Below are 14937 nucleotides of genomic sequence, written 5' to 3' on the forward strand. Positions count from 1 at the left end.
TGGATGGATGTAAGGAAGGGTTTGCTGAGTCACTGTTAGCAAAGGCATGTTTCAGTGTGAATGTGCTGGGAGCATTGTAGTGGGACAGCCCTGGGCTTCTTGAGCGCTTTTTTTTCCTGCTACCATAGGGTCTCTTTCTTTTCTTTTCTCACAGTTTTACTGAGATATAATTGATGTATAACCTCACATTAAAGGGTACAACGTAATGATTTGATATATTGCACAATGATCACCACGGTAAGTTTAATTAATAACATCCATCACCTCACCTAGTTAATACATTTTTTTCTTGTTACAAAAAAAGTACTTTTAAAACCTACTCTCAAGACACCTGGGTGGCTCAGTGGTTGAGCATCTGCCTTGGGCTCAGGTCGTGATCCCAGAGTCCTGGGATCAAGACCTGCATCAGGCTCCCCACAGGGAGCCTGCTTCTCCCTATGCCTATGTCTCTGCCTATCTCTCTCTCTCTCTGTCTCTCATGAATACATAAGTTTAAAAAAAAAAAACCCTAAAAAAAAAAGACCTACTCTCCTGGCAGCTGTCAAATATGTAATACAAAATTGTTAACTATAGTCGCCAAGCTGCACATTACATCCTCAGGAGTTTTTTCTCTTATAACTAGAAGTTTGTACATTTTTACCACTGTCACCCATTTCCCTAACCCTTCGCTCCGTGCTTCTGGCACCCACCAGTCTGTTCTTTGTTTCTGTGAGTTTGGTTTGTTTGTTGTTTTTTTTATATTCTGCATATAAGTGAGATCAAAGAGCATATTTGTCTGCTCTGCTCGACTCATTGCACTTAGCATCATGTCCTCACAGTCTATCCATGTTGTTGCAGATAACAGGATTGCCTTCGTTCTCATGGCCACATAATAATCCATTGTGTATATGTGTATCTCATTTTCTTTATTCATCTGTTGATGGACCCTTGGGTTGTTTCCATGTCTTGGCTATTGTAAATAATGCTGCAGTAAACATGGGGGTGGGGATATCTTTTCTAGAAACTGATTTCATTTCCTTTCGGTTTATACTCAGAAGTAGAATTGCTGAATTTGTATAGTAGTTCTATTTTTAATTTTTTTAAGACTGTGTATTTATTTATTTATTCATGAGAGACACAGAGACAGAACCAGAGACATAGGGGGCGGGGGAGCAGACTCCACACAGGAAGCCTGATGTGGAACTCAAGTCCAGGACCCCCAGGATCACGCCCTGAGCCAAAGGCAGATGCTCAACCACTGAGCCACATGGGCCTCCCACTATTTTTAATTTTTTAAAGAACTTCCATATGTTTTCCATAGTGACCGCTGCAGTTTACATTGCCATTGATCTTCTTTTTTAAAGCAAAAATGTAGACTTTTCAAGTAGTGCTCAGTTTTATTTTTACAACGTTTCTTTGTAGGCAGTGGTTATTTTCTCCAGCCCCACTTTATGAGGGAGAAAACTGAAACATGAAGGGAGATTTTTTTTCCCCACAATGTGTGAACTGGAGTTTCAGCTGCCCACGTTCTGTTCTGCTTGGTGTCGTGGGCTGGGAGTGTGTGCCAGTCCCAGGCATCTACGTGGACAGTTCTAGGAGCCAGAGCGTCAGAGCTGGTAGGAAACACTTGCCTGTGAGGTCTGGGGCATGGGTGACCCTTGAGGGACTTGCATCCCTGCTCTGGTTTAGGAGACTCACCTTCACCGCTGACTGGTTTAGGATTTGACCCACTTAAATGTTAAGTGTTGCAAGGTGAAAACGGCGCCGTCAGTTTTATTAGAATATTCTGTTTTTAGAACATGTCCAGGATGCCACTGGATTATGTCTAAATATATGGTTTTCTTCTTTAGGTGAGAGTTTGGGTTAATATTGTTCTTCCTTTGTCAAGGAAACCTACTTTAGGGCTAACAGGTAAGATAAAGGGAGGGACTTTACCAGAGGCAGCTTCGCAGTTTAGAAGAGTTCACTTGAACATCTTTCGGGTTTTGTCTCTAACTCAGAAGCAGAAAGAGGACATCCGCGTGAGTGACTGGAGAGTCGTCTTTGTTAAGATAGTGAGAATCCTGGCTCTGCCGCTCACTGTGTGACCTTGGACGAGCTAGCTCCCTGTGCCTCAGTTTCCCCATCTATAAAATTGAAATATCAGTGAGCTTCACCTCAAAAGGTCGTCAGGAGAATTAGGTGGGATAATACAGAGTACTCAAATCTTTGCCTGACGCATAACAGGCAGTCAGGAAATCAAGGCCTGCCGTTTATTTTATCATATTGGTGAGTGACTGTGTTCCTCGGGGCTTTTAGCGATCAGGCCTGCTCGGCTTCATCTTCATCCTCAGTTCTTGTTTTGTTTATGCAGGCTGGGCTCCATGGGGCACAGGCTGGTACAGGTGGTGAGGGTGGCTGTTGCTCACAGAGATGCCACGGTTTTACGAAATTGAGATTTTTTTTTTCTATCAACCTTGAATTCCTAATTTTAAAAAGGCTTACAGATAATTGAGCCTGTCCTCTGTCCTTATCCCCTGTAAGTTAAACACTGGATTCGAACAGATACTAAATAAAGATCGTGGGGCCGAATGTCTCTTAGCAGGTGCTACAACGAAAATTCCTTGCAATTCACTCCTTCATTTTCTTGGATTTTTTGAGGGGGGGTTGGGGATTAAAAAATGCAATAGTTCTAAGGCAATTCACTCTTCGGATCACTCTGTTTATATATATAATTCATGTACCCAATTAAAGATGAATGAATTTACCAAAATGCTGCTCTTTTGTCTTGTTCTGTCACCTTTTCCATGACGTGTCTGAAACGGGGAGAAATGGTGGGCTCAAGCATTTGAAAAGAATGCACGGTTTCTGGGGTGCGTGCCTGCCATCATAGAAAGCCAATACTGCCTAGAACATGAAGATCTGAGGAAGTTGTACCTCCCCTGTTGGTGACTCATGTAATGGAAGCCACTGTAAGTGACAGAGACCCCAATCTTGGGCACAGAGAGTATATTCAGCAGAAGAAAAGTGAATCAGTGTCCCAGCTGTTATGGTGGGTTAGAACCTGAGAAGATGGCTGTGTTGGAGCTGAGCGAACACGTACTTGCAGGGGAGTCAGACGGCAGGCTAGTGAGCTCAGAGAGGCTCATCGTGCCACCTCTGGTTAGTCCTTTCCTCCCAGGACACACAGGGTCCTTCTCTCCCGAGCCTCACCCCTGTCCCTGGTTCGAGGTCTGCGCCCGGCTTGTGGCTGTCCTGTGCTGGGGAGACAGCAGGGTGGCCCGGTCCCCATCCTCCCACAGCTCTGGACTGTCGCTTGGGTTGGAAAGGTGGAGGATACTTCACCTCCTCTGATGGGGCTGGGAGGGCTGCCCCTGGACATAACAGTGGAGGAGATGGGACCTGAAGGGGGAGGGAGAGTCACCGGTGAAGGGGAGAGTGGGGAGGCAGACATTTCAGACACAGTGGCCCCAAACATGCTGCTTTTACGAACTTTAAAAAGCCTATATGGCTGAAGCGTGGTGAGCCGGGCAGGGACTAGCATCATGTGAGGCAGGAGACAGTGGGGGGAGGACAGAGGGGAAAGAGATGGACCCCCAGAGATAGACACTGGTGGTTGCATCGACGGGGCTGGTGATGGGAGAGGCGAGGGGTGTCTGATAGGAGGACCTGGGTGGACGGGGTGCTGTGCTGAGGAGAGGAACAGCAGAAAGGAAGCAGTGCTGATGGCAGGTACAGGAGAAGGTGCAGTACATGAAGCCACATTTGGACGTGTTGCAGTTGAGGTGCTTTTAAGAGGCTCAAATGAGGAGGGGTGCCTGGGTGGCCCAGTTCATTAAGCATCTGCCTTTGGCTCAGGTCATGATCTCAGGGTCCTAGGATGGAGCCCTGTTCCGCGGGAGTCTGCTTCTCCCTCTCCCTCTGCTCCTCCTCTCCCCTACTCCTGCTCTCTCTTTCTCTCTCAAGTAAATAAATAAAATGTTTTTTTTTTTTAAAAAAAAAAAAGGAAGCTCAAATGGAGATAGCAGGGAGGCATCGTAGATACGTGAGTCAATCTTGCAAGAGATGACTGGGCTAGAGAAATACTTGGAGTCAGCTGTGACTTAGTAATTGAAGTCTTAGAAAGAACAAGAGGTAGGGACAATGTGTAGGAATGTGTCACCTTGGACGTTGTTCTGAGTAATAGCATTCAAAGAGCAGGTGAAAGCCGAGGTGCCCCATCAGTCCTGTCCCCGTCCCTTCTCCTTCCTCCTCCAGAGCCCGTGGATGGCTGCCCGGAGTCTGAGCGGTGGACGGAAGGACTGCGGTTGGAGATACCACCTACTCTGTGTCTGGAGGCCGTCACCTCCAAAGTGGAACCCCACCGCTCCTCTCATTTGTCCCTGATGATAGCAGCACATGCCTGTGTTTTATGTCCTTTATTTCAAATACAAATAGACTCAAAATACTCACCTGTGAGCCCCCACATACAGTATTTTATGGCTGCATACACATGCTCATGTGGTCAGGAATAACAATAAGTGAGCCTCGGGGTTCTCGTATTACTTCTTTGTCGTCGTCATCATCGTTGTCATCGTCAGCTTGGCTGTTTGAAGCTGCCTTGGCATGGAGCATCCTGAGCTGGGGGGCTTTCATTCGTGCATGTCTAAGCACGTGCTCACACGTTGCCCATGATCTCAACAGCATTTGACCCTCGCTCTCCCTCTTGCCCACAGGAAGCTTTGGAATCCTGCCAGACGCGCATTTCTAAGCTGGAGCTCCACCAGCAAGAGCAGCAAGCTCTGCAGACGGACACCGTGAACGCCAAAGTTCTCCTGGGGAAGTGCATAAACGTGATCCTGGCCTTCATGACCGTCATCCTTGTGTGTGTGTCTACCATCGCCAAGTTCGTCTCGCCCATGATGAAGAGCCGTTTCCACATCCTTGGCACCTTCTTTGCCGTGACGCTCCTTGCAGTATTTTGCAAAAACTGGGACCATATTGTGTGTGCCATAGAAAGGATCATAATACCCAGATGAAGCCACTGGTCCCTGTCTCCAAGTGCTTTCACGTTTCTGTTTTAAAGAAAACTCTGTGCATACTACCAAATTTTAAAATGAACAGTTATGCTGACTAGAGATCACCAGGCCCTGGGCTGTGCCTTGTAAATAACTCCCATTCTCTTCACGCAGTAGCAACTGCCACTCAGCCCCTGTACTTGGTGGACATGAATCCATTGCAGAGCCTTCCCCGCGTTGCTCACTGCCTTAATCAGACCAGATTTCCTGCCCACCTGACTAGCCCAGCATGGTAAACCTCTGTTTACCGAGCATTTGGCATAATCAGTGTGACCCGTGAGAAAAAGAGTTTGAAGCCTCTGTCTCTCTCCCCTAAGTCTCTATCAAAATTGAGCTTCACAGTTGCTCATGGTTGCATTTTCCCTGAGTCCCATAAGCAGCAAGGCTATGGCAGGACTTGCGGGATGGAAGGAGTATGGACGTTGGCCATGGGAGTGCTTGTGGCCTCCAGAAGCACAGCACATCCTGTGTAATCCATTCTGCTTGGGCACAGGTGACACAAGGTCCCCTGCGTTCCGAGTGGACAGGTGCGCGTGGCCCATCATAACATAGACATCTCACAACACACCCGTTTATCCTTCAGAAGTCGAGCTTAGATGTTCTCTTGCACTTTAAAGGGTAAGACACGAAGATTTAGGGGTAGGGCTTTTGCCTTCTTGCACCCAGGGAACCGCACACCTAATTTTGTTCTAAGGGGCTATGGAATGGCTTTCCTACAAGCATGTAGAAGTGCTTCCAAATCCCACTCCAAACTGTGGCCTAAACATTACTGTAGGGTCCCGTAAGCACTACGCTGGAGGTTTGCATTTCAGCAAATCTTAATTGTGATAAACCCCCTGTGAGGATGTGATTCTGCTTTATTCACTGTCCTTGGGAGGGTTATAAAGCTTACTGCACAAGTGAAAACAAATGATGCTCACGTCTTGGGTTTCTTCTTCTTCAAGAAGGACAATAGAATTGTACTTTATAAAGTGAAAGTGCCCTGAGGTAGGAGCGCGCAGGCGGAAGACAGAACTTGTGGTCTGATGGTGTGGCAGTCAAATCAGTTGGAGCAGTTCACCTGGGTTAAGACTGAGAAGGTCCTCAGAGGACCTGTAAGACCAGCCAGGATCAAATCAATTAGATCCCGTGTCCGCACCACAGTTGTCGGTTGTCTTTCAGGGTCTCCCTGATGGGCCTCAGTAATGGAGTGGCCATGCTCTCCCCCGGAGGCGAAAGCACGCAAGAGTTCACATCTCTCACCTGTGTGGGCAGCGAGGCTCCTCACTAATTTCAGCCCAGATGCTACTTCTCTTGTAATCTTTTTCTCTCTGTACCTAACGAAGACGAAGATAGAAGATTTTAATGGAATCTGCTGTTCAGTCCCTCCTTCCACCATCCACTCTGTTATCTGAAGGCGTAAAGATGTATGTTAGTGTACATTTTCTTCCAGAAAACATCGAATCGCCTGGATTTAAATTAAGTGCAATATTTTGCGAACAGCTGCTCTTAGGGAAATCTCCTGAAAAAATGTGACAGTGTGCCATGGTTTGAGAGAATGGAATAGTTGAGCATTTGGTACAAGTCCAGTGTGTGTGAGACTCAGACTCAAGCTTTCTTCTTCTTTTTTTAACCGTACACTGAGTTCCGTGGTTTTACTAAATTCACAAACTTAGGCGACTATCCCCACTATCTAATTCTGGACTCGAGCTTTTTAAAGCCGTCACCATCATTTCGCGACATCTCTGGCTGTTCGTATTTTGGATTCAGGGAAGAGGGAGCTACCAGCCACCCCCCCCCCCCGCCCCCATCCCATGGCTGTGTCCCCTTGCACTGTCAGACTCTCCCTTGTTCTGCCAAGTTGGCGGTAAATACACTGTGACCCATCAAATCCAGGGGACAGAAAAAGAGCTCCAGATCCAGGGAAGAAAGGGAGAAAGAATGGTGTGCTTGCTTTTGCTTCTGTATTTTAATGGCCAGCATTCCCCTTTGTCAGTCTCCTTTTTGCTGAGGGCCAGATGTAACGTACGCCCTTGGATCAAGCTGGGTCCTGATGGGTGCCTCTCGGCTTCTGTGAATCTTTCTGAGGCCCTTTGGATGTGCCGGGGATTGCAGTGGACGAAGATGCTGCCGTTAGTTTAGAGAGTGAGTGACATGGCCAGCCCTTGAGATTAAGGCTGCGGGAGGACCCAGGACGTGGACCTGCCGCACAGGCCACTGTGCTCCACTCAGCATTGGCTTTGACACTTCCCAGACATGCAGGTCAGTGTGTCTCCTCCCCACAGAGAGAAGTGGGAAAAATGGAAAGCAGCGCACTCCGCCCTCTCCAGTCTGGAGCTGTTAACAGAAACTGCTAGAAACTGGCTCTGTTGTGAAATAACCTAGGGTCTAAATCACCCCACCTGATCATGACTTCTTTGCACAGAATTTATATTTCTGGTGATTCTCATTAGATATCAGATAACCTTATTTTCACTTGGGTAGGCCAAACCTACGTGGCTTATTTTAGAATCTTGTTGAAAGTTTATAAATCTTTTTAATAAGCTGATCTACTCCAAGGAGACCTTTATTCTCTGCAGAGTTTATTGTTCTCTTCTTAAGGAATAAATCCTGCCATTGTATGTTTTCTTTCCTGTGTAAGGGGACTCAATAAAATTTTACAAATTATTCAATTAAAACTTGTAATCCAGCTAGGACATTTCCTGGAATTGGCTATCTATGCTTATGTCAACTAATCCTCCCCCCGCCCCACCTTTTCATGGGTCGTAAACATCTCGTACGTACCTAAACCTAAAGATAAAATCAGTCGTGTGGTGGGCAGGCACCTGCTCACTTAGCGAATTTAGTGATGATTAAAGGTATCGGACATTGCATTTTATCACAGGATTTTGTGGTGACATACTATTTTCATGATCACCATGATTATGATAGTTTGCTGAGGACAAAACAAGAACCTAAAAATACTCTCCTGTGGGTTTTGAACTGGTTATTCCAGCTTATGTTTTGAGTATGATCAAGCCCGAACAAAACATCCTCCTCCCCCCCCACCCCCCAAAATTCCTACCACAATGAAGCAGTAAATAAAAGTACTCCATTGCTGATTTTGTACAGAGAGTAGGATCAGTCCCAAGTTTCTAGCATGTACCATTAGTGGGTTTGCTTCTGTGATCACCATGAACTACAGAAAGACTGAGATCTTCTGAAAATCCCCACCCCTTCTCCCATAAGGCAGTTATCCCTTTCCGTCAGTTAGCATCATTCTGCTTTGTCACTCTTGTTTTCATTGAAATATCACCCTGCTAGGTATGTTTATTGCCCTGCCATTTCTCCAGCATATTAGGTTTAATTATGGGATCAATAACAGTGATGGGAATTGGATTCCCTCAGGCCACCTAATTATTTTTATCCTTTGGGGTTGGAATTTAAATACCAAACGGTTTTGCATCAAACAGGGACATCTTTTTGTTGAATCTAAGTATAGTTGTATTGGTTTGGAAAAGCATTTCACTATGCTTATTAAGATGAACATGTGTGATTAGACCTATTTTGCATATTTCTATAATTGTGAGGAGTGAGCCAGAGGTAGAGCAAAATGGCATTATTTAAAATTCAGAGCTTTATCTGGAGAGAAGTGTTTCAAAAAGTTTAGCCCATGTGCTAAGGAAGGAGTTGGTCTAAAAAGATAAGTCACTGAAAAGAATGATATTGGCGTATTTACATCAAAGGTAGTTAAGAAGCCAAAAGATACAGTAAATGCAAAGTTTGGTAATCCAGAAGATACAAAGCAAAACTAACCTATAATTTTCTAAAGTCAGTGCAATTATCTGTTTATAAGAAGCTGGAAAGGAATGTACCATGATTGTTTTAGGAATAATTTGTGTGTTGCAATTTTAATTTATTTAAAACATGTCTCCTGTGTTTGTCCTAAGAGAAATGTTTCAACAAAACGTGCTCTGTGTTTAAGATATGTTTAGGCAGTAGTTAGCAGTTCTGAAAATGGAAACTAGAAATGTTTATTGTGAGGTGTTTTTGCAGAATTTGTTTTTGTGAGATACTATGTAGTTCCACGTCAGCCTAAAATTGTAAATTCTCTGTAGATTGTCATCCTATTCAAAGCAGGTGCCATTATTTTTTTAAATAAACATTTGATGTTAGCTTTGATGTTAAATAAAGAGTTAGGTTTCTTAAATTTTCATATTTGTCAGAGCACATCTCAGTAGCAAGTGTGTGCGTCTGTATGTGTGTCTGTAAAATCAATTTTTAAATGGATTTTATTTTTTACAACAGTTTTAGCTTCACAGCAAACTTGATCAGAAGGTACAGAGATTTCTGGGGTGCCTGAGTGGCTCAGTTGGTTAAGCATCTTACTCATGATTTCTGCTCAGGTCATGAGATCAAGCCCCTGTGTTGGGCTCCATGCTCAACAAGGAGTCTACTCGAGATTCTCTCTCACTCTCTCCTCTTCCATCCTTCCCACCTTCTGTCTTTCTGAAATAAATCTTAAAAAAAAAAAAAAAAGGTCTAGAAGGTACAGAAATTTCTCAAATACCATGTCTATATACCTACATAACCTCCCCCTATCAATACCTTCCCCCCCACACACAGGGTACATTGTTAAAGTGATGACTTAAAGCCTACGCTGACACATAATCTCCCAAAGTCCATAGTTTATATAAGGGTTCACACTAGTACATTCTATGGGATTGTACAAATGTAGAATGGCATATATTCACCATGCCATTAGTATCACACAATAGTTTCACTGCTCTAAAATTCTGTGATTCCCCTATTCATCCCTCCCCACCGGCCCCACTGCCCTGTAACCAATTTTTATTTTATTTTTTTTTAATTTTTATTTATTTATGATAGTCACACACACACAGAGAGAGAGAGAGAGAGAGAGAGAGAGAGAGGCAGAGACACAGGCAGAGGGAGAAGCAGGCTCCATGCACCGGGAGCCTGACGTGGGATTCGATCCCGGGTCTCCAGGATCACGCCCTGGGCCAAAGGCAGGCGCTAAACCGCTGCGCCACCCAGGGATCCCTGTAATCAATTTTTAAACTAACTTCAAGTCTGTTCCATAGGAAGTTGTTGGTGTGTGATGTATGGCTCATTCCTCAATCCCTGGGTGGGAAGAAGAAGCGTGATTTCTTCACAGTCCCTGGAATGCCAGGAAATGTATCCAGTGTCATGGAAAGGGGGAATGTGGATGAATGCTGAGGACAAAGCAGAAGCCATCGTGAGCCAGGACATCATCAAGAGTGAGAGGGCAGTGTGAAGACAGGTGTGTAGACAAGCAGGTGGTTGAGCAAGTAGACTTCTCTGGTGAAGCAGCCTGGTTAGTGGGGTTTCTCATTTGTGTGGTGCTTTGGTATTGACAAAGCATTTTATCAGACAGTAACTCATCTGAACCAGTCCTATGAAGCGAGCACCGTCATCCCCATTATATCGATGAAATTGAAGCTCAGACACATGCACTTTGCCCAAGGTCACAGCTGGGGTAGGAGATTCTCGGTGCTTTTGTTTCTGCTCCCGTCTGGTTACCCTCTGCTTCTAGTCCACTCTAGGCATGGAGCAGTTTTCTTCTGGTCATCCAGTACCTACCTTCTACAAACAGAATTTTCGATGATGGAAAAACCCCATTATGGATCAGCCCATGCCTTGCCCTAGAAAGGAGCACATTTGAATCTTTGGAAATCTTACAGGATCCACTGTTCTTTTGTACACCTGTTGTTTTTTGATATCTGAAGATGTAAAGACAGGAAATGGAGGTGATTGTGTTGAATGTGTGTGTGGCCCAGCATATTCCCAAATGGTGCTTTAGGGAAAAACACCTCACCAAGTCTGTATTTTCTTAAAAAAGAGATGGAGAAAACATTTAATTAGTGGATCCTAGCTAATAATGACTAAAAATAATGCTGTGGAATAAAGCAGTGCTTTCTCATTTTGAGTAACATGTGGACTAACAAAAAGTCTGCTGGGGCTCAGAGTCACAACTTGACAAGTGACTTAAAGCCTAGTAACATTTCATAATGGCTTTTCTTTTCTGAAAGTCCTACTTAAAGTTACTTTTTTAAAAAAATGTTATTTATTTGAGAGAGAAAAAGTGTGCAGAGGGAGAGAGAGAGAGAATCTCAAGCAGACTCTGTGCTGAGCCTGGAGCCCAACATGGGGGCTCGATCCTACACCCCTGAGATCATGACCTGAGCTGAAACCAAGTGTTGGACGCTTGATGGACTGAGCTACACAGGTGCCCAACAGAGTTGCTTTCTGCTAGGTATGACCATGAGATGTAGATATGTACAGGACGCACACGGTGAGACCAAACAGCACCTTTCTGGGCTTTCAAAGACCTGGGAGGACAGCTCGCGTTCTCTGAGCATTTACTGTGTGCAGCACCATGTGCCGAATGCTTTGCATGTAATCGCACATGTAATTTTTCCAACACCCAATAAATTAAGCACTAGTATCCCTGCTTAACAGACGGGGAAAGAGGTTCAGGAGGGTAAACAACCAGCAGCATCATGCAGCAGGCAACACCAGAACCATCTATTCAGCCCCACGCTCGTGTGACTCTAGCACCTGTCCTGGGAGCTACTGCCCCACACTCCAACGGAAGGGGTCAGGCCGTTGGCTTCTCGTACTCGCCAGCTCCTGGTTCCTGCCAGCCCTGGGAGTCACTTGTAACCCTAGGACTGGACCGTCTACACTGCAGTCGCAGATCGCGCGTTTACACACTCGCGCTGTTGGCCTACCGTGGTGAGGGCGCCCAGCAGGATCTCCCAAGAGACGTGGGCTGACAGATTTGTGGGCCGAGAGAACAGAAGACTGTTAATTAAAGAAACTTCTTCACCTCTCTGGCTTTCTGAGCTGCTTTAGGTGTAGGATGGGCAGTTGGCTCGGCTGAGTATTCATCAGCTCTTTTGGCTTAGCTTTGGGACGGTGGAGTCCCTGGTAGCTTGTGCTCCTGCTCCGTGACATCTGCTGCCGTCTTCGGTGACTACCTCTGAAATGTTTTTCCTCGTAGAACCAGCCAGAATTTCTCTCCTGCCAGTCCTTTACCTGAACTAAAGCAGTTAATGGGAGTGAGCGTCAGCCGTGTTAACAGCTGTTGTGCTTAGTGGCCTTTCTGCTCTGGCCCAGGCACTGGGGATTGAGTGGATTTTTTTTTTCTCTGTTGTGATGAAATATACACTACTGGGTAGTAGAGAAAAAAGGCAAGTTACTACCTTGGTTGGTACTAATAGTTAAGGGACTCCAGTTACCAAAGAAACGGTCAGACACCTGGATTCTTCTCTGATTCTTGGCCTGAGCCTTCCACCGGGCGTTTCCTCCCCAAAGTGGTTTTGACTGCTGTTTGCTCATCATACATCTCCCGAGGTTTGAAGCTGAAGCCATCTAGCTGTGGGCAACAGAAGTCTAACACGGATACCCAAAATTTAGGTCATAGGCAGGACCTACCCGTCCCCCCTACGCAGTGGCTCAAGCCAGCAGCGCCCCCAACACAGGCCCGGATTCACAGAGAGGTGGCCACCCCAGACACCGGGGGCAGAACTGCCACAAGGCCACCTCCTGCTGTGTGTAGGGTTGCCCTTGGCCCACAGACACAGTGACCTGAGAGAGTTGAGGAAAACTGGGTGTGGGCTTGCAGTGAAGGAGCCCCATGCGCTCGCTCCAGTATCTCCTTCAGGGCAGTGCTGCGAGGCCACGAGGAGCTGCAGGCAGGCGCCTGGCTCTCCTGGGCAGCTGGACAGCAGGCCACAGCGTGTCGTTGGTCCCGCTGAGGCAGGGTCTGCCGTGTGTCTGGCCCGTGGAGCTGCTGCACGGGCTCCCGGAGAGTTCCCGACTCTGCTTGGGCTCCTGGCTTCCTTAGCAGGCCTGTCCTACCGGGGCCCACTGAGCTCTCCGGCTGCTCAGGGCGGTCAGCTCCTCGGAAGCTAGGTGGAGTTGAGTGGAAATCAGTGCTTGTCCTTGTCAGGGATGTCCTTGTCGGGTCGGGCTGGCACGAAGGGGTTTCGCGGGAAGAGTCACCTACTCAACTAGCGAGTGGCTTCTGAACAACTGCACGATGACGCGTGGGAGGTCCCGCCTGAAAGCGTGGTGTGACTAACCCAGGGGAGTGCTCACCCTCTCCGGATCCCCCTCTCCTAAACCGTGGAGTGCCCAGGGCTGTGGGGCTCAGAGAAAGTGCGTGGAAGGGGACCTGCGTCATTTCATGTGTCCGTCAGGCCCCTGCTGTGTGTCAGGCTCTGTTCTAGGCACAGGCATGCCCAGCGGTGGCCCTGTCCTCCTGGGGGTTACGTTCCGGTGGGAGGAGGTGGACGATTAAGAGAAAATACATAATATTTGATGGTAGGAAGGCCCGTGCTCAGAGCTCTTAACCTAAAATTAAAATCTACCTCCATGTTCTTAGAGAGGATTCAAACTTCCTAAGTGGATTTTTTGGTTTTTTTTTTTCCTCAGCTCAATTTCACAGACAGCCCCGTGGGCACAGCTGAATAGAGCCCTTTAAAAAGGCAATAGGTCTAAGTCAGACTCCGCGCCACAGCAGGGGCTCAGAAGCTCTGGGGTGGTGCTGCTTGGAAAGGGGATGAGATGCTCCCGGTATTCCTGCTCCTTTTGGCTTGAAATGAATAACATGCAAATGAGCACCTGGCTCTGAGTCAGCAGTGAGTAACCCCGCTGCGGGATGCTGAGCCCCAGCACCGGCCTCCCTGCCGGCTCCTCTGATCCCTGAGGAGCTGCTGCACCCTCGCCCCTACACCCTGCACCCTACCCCTGCCCCCGGCCCCTGAGCCCAGGCCTCCTCAGGCCTCCAGGCCCCAAGTGCCAAGGGCAGCATCCCTTCTGGAGCTCCACAGAGGCCGGGGAGCCCCCCCTCCTGGGCCCCAGCCTCTCTCCCACTCCCCTTCTGCACAAACATCATCCAGGGCCCTCTGCCCACCTCTTGCTGCTGAGTCATCAAGTCGGGGTGCCCCCCTGCAGCCACCCGGAGCCACTGGAATTCTGCCTTTCCTCATCTCCCCCTCCGTCCCCCCTCACCACCACTTAGTCTCCACCCCTCTCTGCCAGGACGTCTTCATCCACCGAAACCTCTTATCGGCCCCCAGAACTCACCCAGAACTTGTGTCGGGGGGTCACCAGTGACCTGTTCCCTGCTCTGGCAGCCACACCACGGCCTGTATCTTTATTTACCTCCTGTGCCTCTGGCCTTTGCCTCTCTCCCTCCAGCCTGGAGCCTTCTGCTCCCGTTGGGTCTCTCCCTGCCACCACGCTTCGGGTTCCCCCACCACCTCTTGACCACTGCGCACACGGTGTCCAGTCACCTCCTATCTACAGACCCCTGTGCGTCAGCTGGCATCCCTGGAACGAATAATCTCCATCTTGTGCAGTGAGGAGCTGCCTCTATGTTCAGCCACAGACCCATATTTCCAATATTTACCTGGCCTTCCTTTCTACACTGATTGCTGTGGGACACCTCAAAATATAACACCAAAACCACTGTTTTGCCCTTGTGTCCACTCTGCTCCTTCTGTGCTGCCATTGAAGGCACCACCACCACCCACTCTCCTACCCAAACTCGAAACCTCAAAGCCGTCTGTCCTGCTCACTGGCATCGCCAAGTCATGTCAGTTCCCTCTTCCAAATGAGCCCCGGAGCGCCCACCTCACTGTACCCCACCTGCCACTACCATGCTTCAGGGCATCATTATTCCTCCTTGGGACAGTTGTAACAGCTGGTTTTGCCCCCACTTGATCTGTCCCCAACGCGCCTGCCAGTGTGATCTTTCTAAAATACAAGTCAGACCACCCTGCTCCACTGCACAAACCTCCAGTGGTTCCCCATCACCCACAAGGCCAAGTCTGAGTTTCTGAGTGGGGCCCACAAGGTCCTCGAGGTGCCAGAGCCAGTCCAGCTCCCCAGCCTCACCCAATCCTCCTGC

The 14937-nt window shown here is 47.7% G+C and overlaps 1 protein-coding gene across 8 annotated transcripts in view; it reads left to right on the plus strand.

Moving 5' to 3' along the window:
• The window catches only part of TMCC3 (transmembrane and coiled-coil domain family 3), a 259266-nt gene extending 250104 nt beyond the window's left edge, over positions 1-9162 (plus strand). For 7 of the 8 annotated variants that reach the window (XM_041738250.1, XM_041738249.1, XM_041738248.1 and 4 more), the window contains one exon: positions 4674-9162. In XM_041738250.1, the coding sequence (XP_041594184.1) occupies positions 4674-4976 (303 nt within the window). In that variant the 3' untranslated portion in view covers positions 4977-9162. Of the gene's footprint in view, positions 1-154; positions 238-4673 lie in introns of all 8 variants that reach the window. The other variant, XR_005985203.1, reaches the window with a different exon arrangement.
• The last annotated feature ends 5775 nt before the right edge of the window (positions 9163-14937 follow it).

This window comes from Vulpes lagopus, chromosome 23 (genome assembly GCF_018345385.1).
Source record: "Vulpes lagopus strain Blue_001 chromosome 23, ASM1834538v1, whole genome shotgun sequence".
Lineage (NCBI taxonomy): Eukaryota > Metazoa > Chordata > Mammalia > Carnivora > Canidae > Vulpes > Vulpes lagopus.